At 44.5% G+C, this 20423-nt stretch overlaps 1 protein-coding gene across 5 annotated transcripts in view; it reads right to left on the minus strand.

Annotated features, from left to right (window-relative positions):
- Nucleotides 1–20423, minus strand: part of CLASP1 (cytoplasmic linker associated protein 1) — a 1131138-nt gene that overhangs the window by 299860 nt on the left and 810855 nt on the right. For all 5 annotated transcript variants that reach the window (XM_069224628.1, XM_069224627.1, XM_069224630.1 and 2 more), the window contains one exon: nucleotides 599–677. In XM_069224628.1, the coding sequence (XP_069080729.1) occupies nucleotides 599–677 (79 nt within the window). The remainder of the gene's footprint in view (nucleotides 1–598; nucleotides 678–20423) is intronic.

Genomic DNA, 20423 nt, shown 5'->3' on the forward strand with positions numbered 1-20423 from the left:
TATTTCACTGCTATTCCGTCTTGAAAGGTATTCTTCAGATGTATAGATGCAGGTCAGCACTGACTTCAAGAGGATTACTACTTAAACAGCCTTACAGAATGCCAATATTTTTGTAGTTTGGTACATATGCTTTAGCTCAGGCATCACTTAATGAAATAGTTCATTGGTGATATCACTGGGCTCATAATCTACTAGACAAGAGATCCTTCTACATTCTGGGGCAAAAGCTGCATGTTAGTTATTGTGTTAATTACCTCAATGAAGCTTCATTGAATAATTATAGGATTTAACTCTAACGACCTCATGGGGCTGTACAAGCCTTGTCAAGCAGTGGTCTGCTTATCTGTGGCAATATGTAAATTATCACCAATATTCTGTGCTACACACTCTCTATTGGATATATTGCAAAGTGATCTTGAAAAGTAGCTCAGAAATTGTCAACAGAAACATATGTAAATAACACTCACAATAAGCAAATGAATAACCCATTGACTTCTCCCAACTGTACAATATGCTTAAAAGGGCACAGTGCTTCTACCAAAATGCTGAACTTGCATTCAATATTCACACTTTAACAAACCACTTGTGGCTGGCTTACCTTAAGGTTTGGAGTTTGCGTCTGGTCCACAATAAATCTCATCAAAATTGTAAATTGCTGATCAAATGGAAAGGAATCCCTGGAGAAAGGTAAAAAAAAACCACATAAATGATCTTTGATAATGAGATGCCATTGACATGGATACTAAGCGAGACAACTGGCATAATCATCAACACATTCAAAGTAATTATTGCCGGTCAAATCTACTCTGCACACGTTTAGTAGGCTGTATATGTATGGACAAGTTCAGCAACAGAACTTCCAGTTAACCCAAATGAGTTGATTCTTCCCAGAATGCTGACGTGCTCACTCAAAGCATGCAAAGCTACAAGGGTGGCTCCATTAGGCCTTATTGTACGGATGGAAACAACACCAATTATCCTCCTCGAAGACCTACTGGGATGATCTGGTGCAAGAGGTCAAGGATTATGGAAAGATGATGAACCAACGCTCTGAGCCCTTACTCCTTCCCTTTAGAGGGCTTTGCTGAGAACCTCAGATGGACACTGGCCTTTGAGCTGGAACCACTGCTATGCCTTCCTTGGCTGTTTTGATCACGCCAATAAGCTACGCATGGATCCAGGCGTAAGTGAATTGCTGCTATCCATTAATACGCATGTCGCCCCGAGGATTAGTAGTTGAAGCATCCTGGCTCCATTTGGAATCACCCTAGGGGTGATGGCTGAATGCGGCCATCGAGGCTGAAGGACAACAGTGTATTATTCACCACATTCAAGATGTGGACACTTCAGGGGTAGAGTTTTTTGTTCTTTTCCAAATTACGTTTGCCAAAGGTTTGTCAACACCTATTTCAATGCATGAACAGTTTTTATTGCATGTGGGGCTTAGATCTCTTGACAGACTGGCCGCGACTAATGGAGGGCCCCATCAACAAAAATCTTATCAAACTGGTCTCAATATGCAACAATAATGCTTCAACCCTGAAAATGTTTAACACCTGGCGTGACCGGTAAATTATAACCTTACACAATATTATATACGTTCACTGTACTTCTTAAATGTTAACCAATACACACCTCCCTTCACATCCTGATACAAAGACTCAACTGAATCCAGTCCTTCCTCTCCGGCAGAACCCACAGAGTGAGACTCTCTCCCTTCCTCGCAGACCCCACACCCACCACCTGCGGAGTTCCCCAGGGATCCTCCCTCAGCCCCACGCTGTTTAACGTCTATATGGCCCCGCTGGCCACAGTCGTCAGAAGCTATGGAATTCAACATCATCTCCTACGCCGACGACACCCAACTCTTCCTCTCCAAAGTACCCAACAAAGCCAGACAAAACTTCCATGAAGGCATGGAAGCAGTCGCCAACTGGATGAGAAACAGCTGCCTTCAACTCATTGCAAACAAGACAGAAGTACTCATCATGGGCCCTCAACTCAATGCGTGGAACGACCCTTGGTGGCCACCCACCCTCGGAAACCAGCCCACCCCAAACAGCCAAGCCCGCAACCTAGGGATCATCCTGGACTCCAATCTCAGCATGAACCATCAAATCAATTGAGTCACGTCCACCTGCTTCTGCACCCTCTGCCTCCTTTGCAAATCCTTCAAATGGATCCCCCTTGAACATAGAAAGACCATCATACACGCCCTCATCACCAGCAGACTGGACTATGGCAACACACTTTATGCCAGAATCAACAAGACACTCATCCACAAACTACAAAACATCCAGAATGCCGCAGCCAGACTGGTCGTCGACCTACCTCAACACTGCCACATCTCGCAACACCTGCGTACACTGCACTGGCTTCCCATAGAGAAAAGAATCACCTTTAAGATCCTCACCCACGCATACAAAGCCCTCCACAACACCGGACCAGACTACCCAAACCATCAACTCAACCACGCCGTACCTCACATGACCCTACACTCTCTCTTGCAGAAGTACCCCTCATCAGGAAGACCAGAACAGGAGGACAGTCCTTTTCCTACCTTGCAGCCACCGCCTGGAATACCCTTGCTCTCCACATCAGACAAACCACCTCCCTCCTCAGCTTCACGAAGGAACTGAAGACATGGCTTTTTTAAGAACAACCAGTAAACGCTACTTTCACCCCCTTTCCCCCCAGTGCCTTGAGACCCTAACGGGTGAGTAGCCACGCTTTAGAAGCATTGATTGATTGATTTTGATTGAATACACCCAATAAAAGTGGTTTGAAAAAAAATCTCCCTAGCATCCTGATTAGGGTGATGGAAGTGATCAGTGGAAACCAAAAATAGAATACAAGCAGAATATTAGTGCAGAATGTGAAGCTTGGGAGGCCGCAGCAATGAAACAAGAGCAGAGGTTCTCTGCTGTCTTCTCGTCTGATCTGGAGTGGATTGAAGCAGTAAATTATTTCTACAAGAGGTTAGCAGTTGCAATAGAACTAGGAAAAAACACAAGAAAATGCACTGATAACAGTCCAGAGGCATCTTTCCCCTCCCACAAAATAAGCAGGAAAGGGCCAATGTGGTAATTCCGCTGCAGCCCACAGTATGTAGGCAAAAGCCATGTCCGTTTATTTTTATTTTTATAGTAGCACCTTTGCATCATGCTGTATATGTTCAGTAAGGTGAGTTTGCTTAATCAAGCAATTTTACTGTTAAAAGAGATGTGTAAAAAAGAGCGGAAGGTGATTGTATTGTAAGAAAAGGGTTACTACTTAGATGAAGTGGTCCACACTGGCTATTTCCTCCTGTAAACCTAGCAACAAATAATTATTATCCAGCTGATGGGTCCGGTCCGACAGAGAAGGGTGGTGGTCACAGTACGATGGGCTAGAAAGTTAAGGTTGTTTTAGTTCTCCTGACTGCACAATCCAAAAGTGCTGAGAAAAGAGCTAAGGTGCCATCAATACACTGAATCGGTGTCAGACCTCTGCTATCCCGTTTTTTAAGTGCTCTGAAGAGGCTTACAGCCAAATAGGTTGATGAACCTCATTCAAACTTTCCATGAACCATGTGCCTGGCCAGACATGTTGAGGGATGGCCAGACATGTTGAGGGGAAGCTGGTTCATTCCCGGCAGTGAGTTACCTGCACTCACTTCCTGGTCAGAAAATACTCGAGGAGGTTACATGGACCTAAGAAAGCACTCAAATGAGGGCCTCTCAAGTTCTGTCAGTCAGAATGTTAAATTCGGCTTTGCCTGGCTGAATTAGAGCCCTACTTGAAACGTAATTACTGTGGAAATAAGAGGTCCCCTCTGGCCACTGACAGACTCCTACATATATATTTCCACAAGCCGACTACATCTATCATTCCCCCTCGTGCTAGAGTCATCATATTCGAAAAAGAAAACAGGTTTGCTTCCCATTCACTTTTACACGAATACATCTCAAGTATGTGTTTGCACTGACGTGCTCACTTATTCCGTTTTCCCTATGTTACCCTTTTCCCTCCACCTTCTGAATCGCACAAGTAGACCTACAGACCGGACAACGCCCCAATACCCAAGCTCCATCACCCTTATGATTTTGTGATCTAAGTACAAACTAGTGGTGACTTCAGCAAAGCAACAATCAGTTACCAAATGAAGATATTATCAAGAAAAGAAAAAACCTTAAACTTACATACACAAAGGTGACCTTAAAGAAGACAGCGGTGTAACCGAGGTCACCACTGTGAATATTTCCATGAGATGCCTTCATTTTAAACTGTCACAAAAACTTCTCTAACTCTCAAGAACATACTCAGCTCTTAACCAAATTAGATGCTTCTAAGGGACTGAATATACGTTCTTAGTAATGTTTACAATTAACAATCATGACATACAAAGACTGACAGTTTGGGAAAAAATAATCTTCCACTCACACTAATAAGGCTGAAAAATTATAAGAGATATTAAGAGAAACAGGTATCAGTTCCTCGTTTCTCTTTAAAGATGAATTTGTTTTGATGATAGGCTCTGATTTGCATGAGATGATTAATGTGCCCTAGAATGAGAGCCCCGTGATCAACAACCTGATGTAGGAAATAGGATGTACACCAGTGGCTGCCATACATCTACAAGACAAACTCAGATCAAGCCAGCACTGACACAGTGGGCAGCAAGGAGTCTACAACGCACGTTATGCTATTGTGTGCCACAAATAAGCATCTAAGCACAAAGTGGCTCATCCCACAGTTTAAACAATTCTCAGTTACATCGTGCACATTTGGACTAGCACTATGCGCCAGATCAGACCTGCCAACTATTTGCAATCTTGTCTCGCTATATTATGGGAGCTTGGCATATCACACGCAGGGCTCAGAGTTAGTCCACTACGGCCACTAATCAACCGTAGCCCCGCTCATCCTGGACGTTAATGTGCCTTACTTGACATAACTTGTACAACTGAAAACGCTTACTAGTGTTTTTACTCTAATCCTAGTATGTTACAGCTTAAACACGCTAATAAAAAATAAAGTAACTAAGCCTGCCAATCATGATTGAGCTCGTAGGCGAAATGGACCCTAATACCACTTGCCTATTTTATGCTTATGGTAAATATACTGAGAAGTGAATGTGTTTTTTTCACAAGCCGAGTCGTTTTGTCCCAATGGAGATTATTATGGACATGCGAGAGAGTTTAAAGTTTTTATTTATGCACAAAATTCAGGCACTTTATTGAATGCTTTACACAAGTCTCTACGGTATGGACTAGTATTCAACGTGTAATTTTAACTGTATTATAAATGTTTTCTTGGTATTTTATGTTGTAAGGCGAAAGGCTATAAACAATAAAGATAAAGAAAGTAAAGAGAGTAGTTTGGACACCAACAAAATTCTAGTGAAAACAAACATTACTAAAATAGGGTAAAGCACAATTAACTTTATGAAGTTATTTTTTACAAGTACCAAGAATATAGTTACTCATCCGATTTAACTTCCTTTTCCTTTACTGTTTTTCCCTATAGAATTCTATATGTATGCTCTCCAGTGTTATAAATCCTAAGCTTTTCAGAAAATATGAATCGGTCCTTACACCTAATTTAGTCCATGCTCAATACTTTATTTTTTAATTAGGCTATCGCACCAGATATGGTTATTTCATTTGAAACGTTTAATTCGCTAGTGATGTAATTTATTTACATTTCCTACCTATGGAAAAGAGCATCTGTATGGGTATGTATAAAAACGGTGATTTACAATAGCAGAAATGGTAAGGCATAAGGAGTGCAATGAAATACACAAACTGAAAAAGCAAAAGAACGAACGATGCAAAGCTACTTGATGGGGAAAAAAGCAAAAGGCTGCAAATTCTCAACAGGGGTACTATCCGCTGCCAGCTCTTTCCCTCAGTAAGCCAAGATGGCCCTCCCCTAAGTTTAGTGGCTCTGGAGAAGAAATAAACGGCCATAATATATTTAGGAAAAAAAAAAAACTTTCTTAGGAACGAAAGGGAGAAAGGAATTACCTAAAGGGCCACTTGGAAAGACATGTGCATGAATGAAAATCCCCCGGAAGACTGCATCCTGTCTCAAAACATCCCCCCCTCCAAAAATGGTAAAACCTGGGTGCGGAAAGAGACAACATGGAGGGTGGAGTTTTCCTAGATATAGAATCCTCCTCAGAATTGATGGGAGAATCATAATCACATTACTTGAAAGGGTGGGTTCACTGTAATAATCTTTTCTACACTTGAGCAAACGTGTTTAAACAGACAATTAGGGTATCATGCATTTTGTAAATAAAACCTTTTAAAGGCGGTTTGGTGTTGTTAAGAAATACTCTGTTCCTGTTCAAGCTTAACAGTAAGGAAAATGTTACTTACCAAGTGGACATCCTTTCGTGGCATGTAGTGCTGTAGATTCACATGCATTGCATAAGTCCGCCATCTGGTGTTGGGCTCAGAGTGTTACAAGTTGTTTTTCTTCAAAGAAGGTTTTCAAGTCACAGGATCGAGTGACTCCTCCTCTCGGTAATACTGCACATGGGCATCGAGTCCTTTGTTAGATTGTTTCCCCGCAGGAGGGTGAAGTAAAGAGTGTATAAATGTATATGTAGATATATATAAAACAAAAAGGAGATGTCCATGCAATGTATATACATATTTACAATACATTGTACTAGAAACAGCCACAGGCTCTCAGGGTGGAGGGAGGGTGCATTTGAATCTACACCACAACATGCCACGAACAGATGTCTACTGGGTAAGTAACAATTTCCATTCCATGTCATGTGTGGCTGTAGGTACACATGCTTTGCGTAGACTGTAAAGCAGTCCCCTCCCAAAATAAGAGGTGGTTAGCCTGTAGGAGTTCGAGTGGTTTGAAATCGCGTTCTAAGCACTGCCTGTCCAACGTTTGCTAGATGGCAAGATAACACATCCACACAGTAGTGTTTAGTAAACATGTGGGGGTGTAGACCATGTGGCTGCTTTACATATGTCTGCCATTGGTATACTGTCTAAGAATGCCATTGAAGCCCCTTTCTTCCTAGTGGAATGAGCTTTAGGAGTTACTGGTTACTATCTTTTAGCTTTAAGATAGCAAGTTTGTATACATTTGACTATCCATCTTGCTAATCCATTTTTTGAAATGGGATTACCTTTGTGAGGTTGTTGAAATGCCACAAAGAGTTGCTTGTATTTTCTGAAATCCTTTGTTCTGTCTATATAGTAAACAAGAGCTCTTTTAACATCAAGGGTGTGAAGAGCTCTTTCAGCAACTGAATCTGGCTGTGGAAAGAAGACTGTCAATTCCACTGACTGATTGATATGAAAAGGTGAGACCGCCTTTGGTAGGAATTTGGGGTTTATCCTAAGAACTAATTTGCCTTTGTGAATTTGAAAGAAAGGTTCATCTAAAGTGAATGCTCGAATTTCACTAACTCTCCTTAAAGGAGTGATTGCTACCTAAAAAGCAACCTTCCATGATTAAAACAGGAGAATGCAAGAATGCTTGGTTCAAATGGTGGCCCCCAGAAGTATTGTGAGTACAGTGTTAAGATTCCAGAGAGGGGCTGGTTGTGCTCTAGGTGGAATAACCCTTTTAAGTCCCTCCATAAAAGCCTTTATAAGAGGAATCCTAAACAGGGAAGTATGTCGTCTGTTTTGGAGGTAAGCAGCTATTGATTTTAAATGTATCCTAATAGAGGAGTATGCAAGGTTTGGTTTTTGCAAGTGTAGCAAATAGCAAACAATGTCCTGTATTGAAGCTTTAAGTGGGTTAATGTTTTTAGGCTGACAACAGCAGACAAAACGCTTCCATTTAGCCGCATAATAATGTCTTGTTGTGGGTTTGCCTGCTTCCTTTAGAATATACATACATTCGGATGAAAGTTGTAAGGAGCCAAACTCTATGACTTCAGGAGCCAAATAGTGAGGTTGAATATGCTGGGATTTGGATGTCTGATTTGACCTCTCTTTTGAGTCAACAGATCTGGTTTGTTTGGTAGTTTGTGATGTGGTATTAGAGACAGATCCAATAGTGTTGTGTACCAATGCTGACGTTCTCCCGTGGGAGCTATAAGTATTATTGTGTGGGAGGTCTGTTTCATCTTTTTGATCAGAAAAGGAATTAGTGGAAGCGGTGGAAAAGTATAAGCAAATATCCCTGACTAATTGATCCATAGAGCATTGCCCTTGGATTGAGGGTGTGGGTACCTGGATGCAAAGTTTTGGCATTTTGTGTTTCTCTTGTGGCGAAAAGGTCTATATCTGGGATTCCCCACATTTGAATGTATTGTTGAATCACCTGTGGGTGAATCTCCCATTCGTGTATATGTTGCTGTGTCGTGCTTAAGAGGTCCGCTAGTTGATTGTGTATCCCTGGAATATACTCTGCCAGTAATTGAATCTGATTGTGAATAGCCCATTTCCAAATTGTTTGTGCTAAAAGGGACAACTGAGATGAGTGACCCCCCTCACCCCCCTACCCCCACCCCTCTGTTTTTGCAGATAATACATTGTGGTCATATTGTCTGTCCTTATTAACACTATCTTGTGTGTGATTTGTGTCTGAAAGGCTTTGACTGCTAGGAATACGGCTACAAATTCCAAGTGGTTTATATGTTAAGTCTGTTGAATTGAGTCCCATCCCCCCTGTATAATGAGGTTGTTGAGATGAGCTCCCCAACCTATCATGGATGCATCTGTTTTGATTGTGGTCTGAGGTACAGGGTCCTGAAAGGGCCGCCCCTTTGTTAGGTTGGTGTAATTCCACCATTGCAGAGAGCGGTGAGTCTGGCGTTCCAACAACACTAGAACCTGAATTTGACCCTGTGCCTGAGGCCATTCTTGAAAAGACACTGCTGTAGTGGTCTCATGTGCAGTCTTGCATTGGGTACTATTGCTATGCATGAAGCCATTATTCCCAATAGTTTCATCACCAACTTTACTATATAAGTGTGGTTGTATTGTAGTTGAGATATGAGATGGTGAAATGCTTGAATCTTCACTGGGTTTAGGTATGCTAATCCTGATTGAGTGTTCAGAACTGCTCCCAGATACGACTGTATTTGTGACGGCTGAAGGTGAGATTTGTGTTAACGGATTGTGAATCCTAGACTAATTAGGATGTCCATGGTATACTGAGTGTGTTGTTGACAAATCTGAATTGTACTGGCCTTTACGAGCCAGTCGTTCAGATGTGGGAAGACATGTATGTGTTGTCTTCTGAGGAATGCTGCAACCACCGCTCAGCATTTGGTGAACACCCTTGGTGCTATTGTTACCCCAAATGGTAGCACCTTGAATTGGCAATGCTTTCCTGCTATAACAAGTCTTAGATACTTTCGATGTGCTGGACGTATGGGAATGTGGAAATAAGCATCCTTGAGGTCTAATGCTGTCATGTAATCCTGTTTTTGTGGTAGGGGAAAGATGTCTTGTAAGTGACCATTCGAAAGTGTTCTGAAAGGATGTATAGATTGAGGGGATCTGAGATCTAAAATTGGTCTGAGAGTACCTTCTTTCTTTTGTATGAGACACTACAGTGAATATACTCCGGACCCCTGTTGGGATACCAATACTATCTCTATGGTTCCTTTGAGAAGTAAAGATTGTACTTCCTGTTTTAATAAAGTGAGATGTTCCTGAGAGAGTCTGTGTGAACGAGGGGAAATGTTTGGTGGAGTAGAGATGAGCTCTAGACAATAGCCATGTTGGATAATTGATAAAAACATTATCTGTGGTGATGTTGTGACAATGTGGGTAAAGGATTGCCAGTCTTCCTCCCACAGAAGAAGTATACTCTGTGGGGATTTGTAAGAAGTCACTGTTTTGTTGAGGTGGAAAAATCTCTGTCTGATTTATCGCTTCCTCTAAAACAAGATCCTTTGTAAGAGCCTCTGAATGAACCTCTGTTATAGAAGTGTGGTCCTTGTCTTTGTTGAAAGGTAGATGGTTCTCTGGTTGATGATTTGAGACCACCTCTAAATTCTGGCCTACGAAAAGTGCCCCTAGATGGCGTGATGTATAATATACCTATAGCTTTAGCTGTTTCTGAGTCTTTTTTAAGTTTATCTATTGTGGTATCAACTTCTGGCCCAAATAGATGCTCTTTATCGAAGGGCATGTTTAATACTGCTTGCTATATCTCTGACTAAAAACCTGAAGCTCTTAGCCATGCGCATGTCTTCTAATGATTATGCTGGTGTTGACTGCCCTTGCTGCTGTATCAGCTGCATCTCTAGCACATCTAATTGCGTTTCGTAGAAACAGCCTGTCCTACTACTATTTGTTGTCCCCTTTTTGATGTTCCGGTGGAAGATATTGTAACAAGTATTCCATCTGATCCCAATGAGCCCTGTTATACCTTGCTAGGAGTGCTTAGGAGTTTGCAATCCTCCAATGGTTAGCAGCCTGAGTAGCAACTCTTTTACTCACTGAATCAAATTTCCGAGTTTTCTTGTCTGGAGGAGGAGCATCTCATGTATACTGGCTATTGGCTCTTTTTGTTGCTGCACCGACCACTATGGAATCAGGTGGTAATTGTGTCCTTATAAAAACTGTATAAGAGGGTGCAGGTTTATATTTTGTATCCACCCTAGATGTAATAATTCTTGCTTTCACAGGTTCTTTGAAAATGTCTTCAGCATGTCTAAGTATACCTGGAGCATAGGGAGACACTGATACTCGTTCTAAGTAGATGTTAGCTTGTTAAATAGAAAGTCATCCTCAATAGGAAATGTATGTAACTGTACTTTATGATATGCAGCTGCTCAAGCTAAAACTTGATTATAAGTAGTGGTATCTTCAGGGGGAGATGGCCTTGCTGGGTATAAATCTGGATTATCAGGGAGAATAGGATCTATATCACATATATCCCATATGTCTACCTCTTGTTGGGGATCAATTAGGTCTTTTGTATATGGTGATGTACATGATTTCTGTGTAGAAAACTGTGCTGAGTGTACAGGTGAAGGAGGTGGTGGTGGGGTAGCAGGAATAATAGGAGAATGTGGTGGTGAAGGCTGAGGCTGTTGGTTTGCCTTTTGTTTCTCCTTCTGTTCTGTTTTGAGACCTTAGTAGGTGGTGGTCCAGCATCCAGAGTCTCTTGAAAAGTCCGTTTTCTCTTTACTGTTGGAGGAGAAGAGGCTATGATCCTTCCTGTTTCTTTACGTATATGTATTTTGCGCTGTTAAGCGTCCATATGTTTAATATAGGTTGTATCTCTGATGACTCCTCATTAGCTGGAGAGTGCTTACTACTAGCAGCTTCCAATCCTTGGCTTGAACCGAAAATGTAGGCTCCGAAAGTACTGCTGAATTTTTCAGCTCAGATGTGGAAAAGTCTGATTTTCGGCTTGGTACCGAAACAGATGTGGCAGGCTGTTTGATATATGCCTAAAGCATTTTGGTCTTTTGTTTCGGTGGCGAACCCGAGGGCTGGTCATCCAAAAGTAATTTTCGGGTCAGACCATGGCCCGAAGGCAGTGGAGGACCGAAGATCAAAGCAGGAGTCTTTTTAATTATCTTTGTGTGGTGTGACGGGGTTGGTGAACAAGTTACTTACCTATGGTAACAAATTATCTGGTAGAGACTCTATCTAGCTGCAAATTCCTTACCTTAGAATTCTCTGGCGTCAGCTTTGAATCTGGAATTTTTCTACGAAGCAATACCCTGCGCGCGCTGTTGGGTTGCGTCATTCAGAAACACGTGTGTTTTCTGGGTCCACGTGGCATTGTCAGCATCGCTGGAGCCATCTTTGACGTCACAGTGTTTCATATAGGCACCACCCCGGCGTGCGTACGTCAGTTCATTTCCACAACTTCCCATACCAGACGCGCAGAGTCATGGAAGAACCAATTTTTATCCTTTTGTTTTTCTTCATCTGATTGTCTGAGCAAAAAGACAAGCCCTGGAAAAAGGGTAAAAATCTAAAAAACATAATATATATCCGCAGAGCAGGGAGGCTTGGGTGGGTGTAAGGAACCTGCAGCTAGGTAGAGTCAATACCAGATAATTTGTTACCAAAGGTAAGTAACTTGTTCATCTGATAGAGACTTCTAGCTGCAGATTCCTTACCTTAGAATAGATAGCCAAGCTATAACTCCTAGTGGTGGGTTGCGAAGATATACTTCACACAGGGGAGTCCTGCAGGACCAAGCAAGCAAAATGCCCCTCTCTTCTAACCTGGCTATCCAGGCAGTGGTGTCTTGCAAACGTGTGCAAGGAAGCCCACGTTGTCTCCTGGCAGATGTCTAGTACCGGCACACCTCGAGCTAACACCGTGGTAGCAGCATTCCCTCTGGTAGAATGAGCTCTCAATCCCTCAGGAGGCTGCTTCTTAGTCAAAGCACAGCAAATTTTGATGCAGGGAATAGCCCATTGAGAAATGGTTCGTTTTGGGACTGCCCGCCCCTTCTTTGCACCAACGTAGCCCACAAAGAGTTGATTGTCCACCCGGAACCTTTTTGTGCGATCAAGGTAGAATGAGAAAGTTCTTTTTTGGGTCCAGTAAATGGAGACGCTCATCTTCTTTAGAGAGATGCGGCGGAGAAAAGAAGGTGGGCAGGTGATATTTTGACTCAAATGGAAAGGGGTCACCACCTTGGTGAAGAAAGAGGCACGAGTTCTGAGGACTACCTTATCAGGATATATTGTGCGATACGGCGGTTTCAATGATAAAGCCTGCAGCTCACTCACTCTCCTGGCAGATGTGATCACCACTAAGAAGGCTGTTTTGATAGTGAACAGACAGAGAGGAAAATTATGTAAAGGTTCAAAAGGAGCACACATTAGAAAAGTAAGCACAAGATTAAGGTCCCACTGGGGCATAACAAAAGGCGTAGGTGGAAACATATGTACAAGCCCTTTTAAGAATCTCTGTACAATAGGAGACTTAAACAAAGACTGTTGATCAGGCAAGCGAAGAAAAGCCGATAAGGCAGAAAGATAGCCCTTAAGAGTCCCTAAGGAGGAACCCTGTTGGGCGAGTGACAGAATGAACAGGATATTAGAAAGAGAAAAAGAAAGAGGATCAATAGACCCTTCTGTACAATGTGATACAAAACGTTTCTAACGGCAGGTGTAAACCGTCTTAGTGGAGGGACGCCTGGCTGCCAGGATGACATCACTGAACTCGGGAGGTCACAAACCATCAACTGTCGCCGCTCAATCTCCACGCATGAAGCCACAGAGTTGACAGGTTCGGGTGGAGAACCTTCCCCTGCTGCTGCGACAGAAGATCCTCCCGACGGAAAGCGTTGTGTAGCGATAGCCGGCTTGGAAACTCCAAAGCGCAATACTGCTGACATTGCGCTTTCTCTTCAGAGGTGAACAGATCTAACCAAGGCTTTCCCCACTGTTGAAAGAGTCCTTGCACCAGCTCCGAATGGAGACACCATTCGTGATCCGCTAAGCATCGCTGGCTGAGTTTGTCCGCTCTGGCATTTGGAGAACCTGCCAGGTATTGAACCACCAGGGTTATGCCCTGATGTTCATGCCATGTCCAGAGACATAGAGCCTCCTGACAAACGGTCCACAAGCCCACACCGCCCTGCTTGTTGCAGTACCACATTGTGGTAGTGTTGTCCAGGAACACCTGCACTATCTTCCCTTTCACAACAGGAAGAAATGCTTTCAATGCTAGCCGGACCGCCCGAAGCTCCTGTGTCACTACTGTGAGATCTGGTTGGGGAAGGGAGAGGAGTCTACCTTTGACCCAATTGCAGTTCATCAACTACCACTGCAGATCCTTTGCAATTCTGAGATCTGAACCATGTCGGTAAGATTTCCCTGGTGCTGTGCCCACTGGAACTTCAGCTCCCACTGCGGAGCCCTCATATGCCATCAGGCATGTTTGACTAATAGGATGCAGGAAGCCATGAGTCCCAACAGTCTCAAAGTCTGTCTCACCAAATCCAGGAGAGAGACCGAAAAATTGGTATCATAACCTGAATATCCTGGACTCGCTTCTCGGAAGGATAAGCCCGAAACTGCACTGTTTCCAGAACAGCTCCGATGAAAGGGAGCTTCCGAGAGAGAGTCAGGTGGGACTTTGGCACGTTTATAGTGAACCCCAGAGAGTGCAAGAGGTTCGCTGTCATCTGGAGGTGGGTGATGAGAGCCTGGGGCGTCGGAGCCTTCATCAGCCAGCCGTTCAGGTAGGGGAAGACTGAAATCCCTAACCCGCGCAGATGAGCTGCCACCACTGCCATCAGTTTTGTGAACACCCGAGGGGCACTGGTGAGACCGAAAGGGTGCACGGTAAACTGAAAGTGCTCGTGGCCCACCTTGAGCCACAAGTAACAACTGTGGGCAGGCAGGATGGGGATGTGAAAATACGCATCATGCAAGTCCAACGCTACCATCCAGTCTCCTTGGTCTAGGGCAGACACGCCCTGAGCAAGAGCGAGCATCTTGAATTTCTCCTTTTTGAGGAAGAGATTGACGTCCCTTAAATCCAGGATAGGGCGAAAGCCCTTGTTCTTTTTGGGAATCTGAAAGTAGCGGGAACAACAACCACTGCCTACTTCTGACATCAGGACCCTTTCTATGGCTCCCTTGGCCAACAGAGCCGTAACTTCCTCGCGGAGCAAGACCAAATGATCCCCCATCAGCTGTTCTTTTACCTTAGGGATAGAGGGAGGGAAAGCCTGGAAGGTGAGGGAACAGCCCTTCTGTATGATCTGCAAGACCCATTTGTCCAATGTGATGGCTCTTCCAGGATCACAGACGGCTCCAACGATGCTGACGACCCCACACGAAGCCGGACGAAGCATGTGGATCTGAACGACGCCACCCAACAGCACGCGCAGGGTACTGCTCAGCAGAAAAAAATCGGATTTGAAGCTGACGCTAGGGAATTCTAAGGTAAGGAATCTGTAGCTAGAAGTCTCTATCAGATGTACTCACGTACTGTGCTGGTGCTATGGATGGATTGGCTGTCGACATCAGAGTCTCGATCCGAATCTGCAATAGAAACGGCTACAGATTGGGGTGTCTGATCTGTTGTTTGTTTTGTGTTAACAGATCTGGTCTGTTTGGGAGTTTGATGTGAGGTACTACTGAGAGGTCCAACAGTGTGGTGTACCACGGCTGGCGTGCCCACGTTGGTGCTATGAGTACTAGTTTAAGTTTGTTTTGACTTAGTTTGTTGACTAGGAAAGGAATGAGTGGGAGAGGGGGAAAAGCGTAAGCAAATATCCCTGACCAACTGATCCATAGAGCATTGCCCATGGACTGAGGGTGTGGGTACCTGGATGCGAAGTTTTGGCATTTTCGCGTTTTGTTTTGTTGCGAACAGATCTATGTCTGGTGTCCCCCAGTGGTGAAAGTATCTGGGGATTAATTTCCCACTCGTGAGTTTGCTGGTGATCTCGACTGAGATTGTCGGCTAATTGATTGTGAATGCTTGAAATGTATTACGCTATTAGGCGAATGTTGTTGTGAATTGCTCAATGCCAAATCTTTTGTGCTAGGAGGCATAGTTGTGATGAGTGTGTTCCCCCCTGTTTGTTTAGGTAGTACATTTGTTGTCATACTGTCTGTTTTGACAAGAATGTGTTTGTGAACTAGAAGAGGTTGAAAAGCTTTTACTGCTAGGAAGACCGCCAACAGTTCTAAGTGATTTATGTGCAGTTGTCTTTGTTGACTGTCCCATTGCCCTTGTATATTGTGATTGTTGAGGTATGCTCCCCACCCAATCATTGACGCATCTGTTGTGAGAATGGCGTGAGGCACAGGGTCTTGAAAAGGCCGCCCTTTGTTTAAATTTACAGGGTTCCACCATTGAAGCGAATAGTGTGTTTGGCGGTCTAGCAACACTAGATCCTGGAGTTGACCCTGTGCCTGCGTCCATTGTTTTGCAAAGCACTGCTGTTAGGGCCGCATGAGTAGCCGCGCGTTTGGGACATTTGCGATGCATGATGCCATCATGCCTAGGAGTTTCATGACAAATCTGACTGTGTAGTGCTGATTTGGTTGCATGTTTGATACCATGGTTTGGAGTGTTGCTCCCAAGTATTGTTGTAGTTGGGATGGTTGTAAGTGAGATTTGTGGTAATTTATGGAGAACCCTAGTTTGTGTAGGGGATCTATTACGTACTGTGTGTGATTTTGACACCGGTGTTGAGTGTTGGCTTTTATTAGCCAATCGTCGAGATATGGGAATACGTGCATGTGATGTCTCCTTATATGAGCTGCTACTACAGCAAGGCATTTTGTAAATACTCTGGGTGCTGTTGTTATCCCGAAGGGCAATACCTTGAATTGGTAATGTTTGCCCTGTATGTCAAACCTGAGGTATTTTCTGTGAAATGGATGGATGTGTATATGGAAATACGCATCTTTTAGATCCAGTGTTCACATGTATTCTCTGTGTTTTAGTAAGGGGACTACATCTTGTAGTGTGACCATGTGGAAGTGTTCTGATTTGATGAACAGGTTTAGAGTACTGAGATCTAAAATTGGTCTTAGTGTTTTGTCCTTTTTGGGAATAAGGAAATATAGGGAATAAACCCCTGTTCCTTTTTGTTGGTGAGGTACTAGTTCTATGGCTTGGTTTGTTAATAGTGCTTGCACCTCTATTTGAAACATGTCTAGATGTTGCGCCAACAGTTTGTGCGCTCTTGGGGGAATATCTGGAGGGAAATGTGTGAATTCTATACAGTAGCCATGTTGGATAATTGATAGGACCCATGTGTCCGTGGTTATGACTGACCAATGTTTCTGGTAAAATGTTAGTCTTCCCCCCACTGGTGATGTGTGTTGGGGAAGGGTGACAGTCAAGTCACTGTTTGTTATTAGTGGCCTGCTTGGTGGGCTGAAACTTTCCCCTTGATCTTGGGAATTGTCCCCTGAAGGAGCCGCGAAACCCCCCTCTCTGATATTGGGATTGGTAGGTGGGTTTTGCTTGAGAGGTGGATGCCTCGTAAGGCTGTTGTCTGAACCCTCCCCTAAATTGCGGTTTCCTGAATGTCCCTCTATATTGGGAGCAGTAGAGCGTGCCCATGGCTTTGGCCTTGTCAGTGTCTTTCTTCATCTTTTCGATGGCTGTGTCAACTTGTGGCCCAAGCAGTTGTTGCTGGTTAAATGGCATGTTCAGTACTGCCTGCTGTATCTCGGGTTTGAACCCTGAGGACCTTAGCCAAGCGTGCCGTCTAAATGTGACTGCCGTGTTCACAGTTCTTATCCAATGCTGAACGAATTTGATTGTTGGATATCGCTTGCCCTTCCTCTACCACCTGTTGAGCCCGTTTTTGATATTCCTTGGGGAGATGCTGGATGATATCACTCATCTCATCCCAGTGAGCCCGGTCATAACGTGCGAGGAGGGCTTGTGAGTTTGCGATACGCCACTGGTTGGCAGCCTTTGATGCCACTTTCTTTCCCATAGCGTCAAATTTGCGACTCTCTTTATCCGGAGGTGGTGCATCTCCTGAGAATTGTGAGTTGGCTCTTTTCCTTGCAGCACCAACCACTACATAGTCCGGTGGGAGCTGCTGCGTGATGAACACTGGGTCCGACGGAGGTGTTTTGTACTTTTTCTCCACCCACGGTGTGATGGCTCTTCCTTTTACCGGCTCCTGGAAAACTTGCTGAGCAAGTTTAAGCATGCCTGGTAGCATAGGCAGGCTCTGGTATGAGGCATGCGTGGAGGCCAGGGTATTAAAGAGGAAGTCATCCTTCAATGGCTCTGAATGCATACTAACATTATGGAATGCAGCAGCCCCGGCCAAGACTTGGGTGTACAAGGTGCTATCCTCCGGTGGATACGGTTTTGAGGGGTAGCACTCAGGGCTATTGTCCGAGACAGGGGGATTGTAGAGGTCCCAGGGGTCTACATCATCTTGCGACTGCACAGTATGTGTGGGTGACTGTGCAGTGGGCGTGCCAATTGGTGACCCTGTCCTTTGTGGCAAATGTGGGAGAGAAGGCTCTTTCAGGCTTAGTCGATTCGACAAGGCGATGACGAGATTTTTCAACGCCGGGGTCTCGGCTCGAGTCGGAAGATTTCGGCATGATTTTTGCCTTTTTCGGTGCCGAAGGTGTTGCTTGGTCGCCACTTTGTTTTTTATGGGTTGAGCCATGGCCTTCAGGCAGTGGCGTCCCCGAGGCCTTATGTTTCTTCGGTTGACTGTGGGGTTGGGTCGGGGCAGGCGTACTCACTTGTTGGCCTGCTGTAGGCGGTCAGTCTCCGTCAGAGTCGTCTGAGTCCGATCCCTGGATGGAGATAGCCATCTCCTCCTCTTCAACGTCGAGGAGTTTCGAAGATTTTGATGCCATCTGCATCTGCCTCGTCCCCCGATCCCTCAAGGTCTTTTTTGATCGAAAGGACTTGCAGGCCTCGCAAGTATCTTCTCTGTGCTCTGGTGGCAGACACAGATTACAGACCCGATGCTGGTCTGTATATGGATACTTAGCGTGGCACTTCGGAAAGAAACGGAAAGGGGTCCGGTCCATTAGGCTTCAACGACGTCTGTGGTCGTGCCGACCAGGTTCTCAGTTGGGCGCGGAAGCCCCAAAGGGCCACCAAAATGGTTGTCTCGTCGGTGTCGATGTGTTGATGGGTCGATGGAAGATGTTTCCCGATCGCAAACAATACCGACGCTTTTAGAGGATTTTTATTCTTTTCCGGATTCAAATCACGGAGCGAAGAGGAACATGTCCGAACCCGATGGCGGAAAGAAAACAATCTAAGATGGATTTGATGCCCATGCGCAATGGAGCCGAAAGGGAGGAGTCACTCGGTCCCGTGACTCGAAAAGACTTCTTCAAAGAAAAACAACTTGTAACAACAAGCCCAACACTAGATGGCAGGAACAGTGCACAGCATGTGTATCTGCAGCTGCACATGCCATCGAATATATATATATATATATATATATATATACACACACACACACACACACACACACACACACACACACACACACACATAGTCGGAATACAATAGCTTAATATAGTGCCTCAAGAATGGTAAATTAGTACTAAATCAAATAGAATTACATTTAAAAAAGGTTGATGTCTTTTCTGTAGAACACCTTTTCCTGAAGACTCTCGAGGCTGGGACACTGAATTCTAATACTATAACAAGACGAGCAACAAATGAGATTAGTGTCACCTGTATAACAATTCTATGTACAGAACTTGCTGACAGTGCTTCATATCGCTGTGAATGACTACAATTCACCCCAGTGGTGTTTGTTGGATCAACCTCACTTATAGCAACTGCAGAATTCATCCTGTACAGATGTGATCTGGTCTAATTACCTGCAGAAGATTCCTCAAACCAGTGGGCTCTTTATACGCACTGTGTTATTATGACCATGCAGTCAAAGCTGTATTTTCATCGCATTTTGGCTCTCAGAAACACTCTTTCGTGACTGTGATGAGCTAAGGGAAACTTAGAGTCAAAATAACAATTTCACAATGGACACCGAGTGGGTGCTCCCTCCTGCCACGCTCCCACCCTCCCCTGCACCCTTGTTCTCTAGAATTGCAAACATCCAGACATTTTGTCCATGTGTCACTGCCCCTCCCACGCAGATGGGAAATTGATAGCCTCAAACATTTAGCCAGGCTGAGGATCACCCAATCTGCATTTCTTCCATTTTAACAAGGCATGTCCCAATTCAGCTACAAGGCGCTGTGGCCATTTCTTGCACCAGACGGTGCTGCATGGTTAGTGCTGAAGTGAACAGGTGGATCCACAGGGACAGGAGACATGCTGGATATTCTGGCTGCCTGTGCTCATGTGGTCTACCAGTGTCAGGCTGGCTCAAGAAGAGATGTGAAAAATGCCAAACAAGGCTGCCCCAAACAGGTTTACATTGCCTCGAGAGCTTTTGAGAAATACTACACAATATTTCCGATCATTTTTTGCAAAGCTGACACTAGCTGGACCACAACGTGTGATGGTGGCTTGACATTACACCTTGACTGGAATCTTGCCATCAGTGCTAAACCACAAATCATCTGATCTTGGGTAAGCCATTGTATTTAGCTGTACCTAAAACCGCAATGTATGCACTAAAAATCCATTGGTCCCCTGGTAGATGGAGTGCGACTGCCATTGACACCTCTCAGAGGGTTTATTATATGAGAAGCAGAGCTAAGAACACTGCAGCTTTGTCTCGTGGAGAATTAAGGGGCAGCATCAGAACCATGCTCCCTTCTCTGGCACCCTGAGACTGCCTGGCACCACTGCTGATGTTCAGCATTTGTGCCCAGTCACAGCCCCACGCTAACCCTCACATACATCACCACACCATTGGCACAGCCAACCATCACCCCCAATGGCTCCCAGTGTGTGCCTGCACAGCTCTTCTGGGCTCACCAAGTGTGCCCCCATGCAAAACCTCATCCGCTGTACCTCAAAACATGCACTGGCCGTCTTCACCCCTCAGTGTCACTCAGGGATTGTTCCTGGCACACCTACTGA

The sequence above is a fragment of the Pleurodeles waltl genome, chromosome 3_1 (assembly GCF_031143425.1).
Source record: "Pleurodeles waltl isolate 20211129_DDA chromosome 3_1, aPleWal1.hap1.20221129, whole genome shotgun sequence".
Classification (NCBI taxonomy): domain Eukaryota; kingdom Metazoa; phylum Chordata; class Amphibia; order Caudata; family Salamandridae; genus Pleurodeles; species Pleurodeles waltl.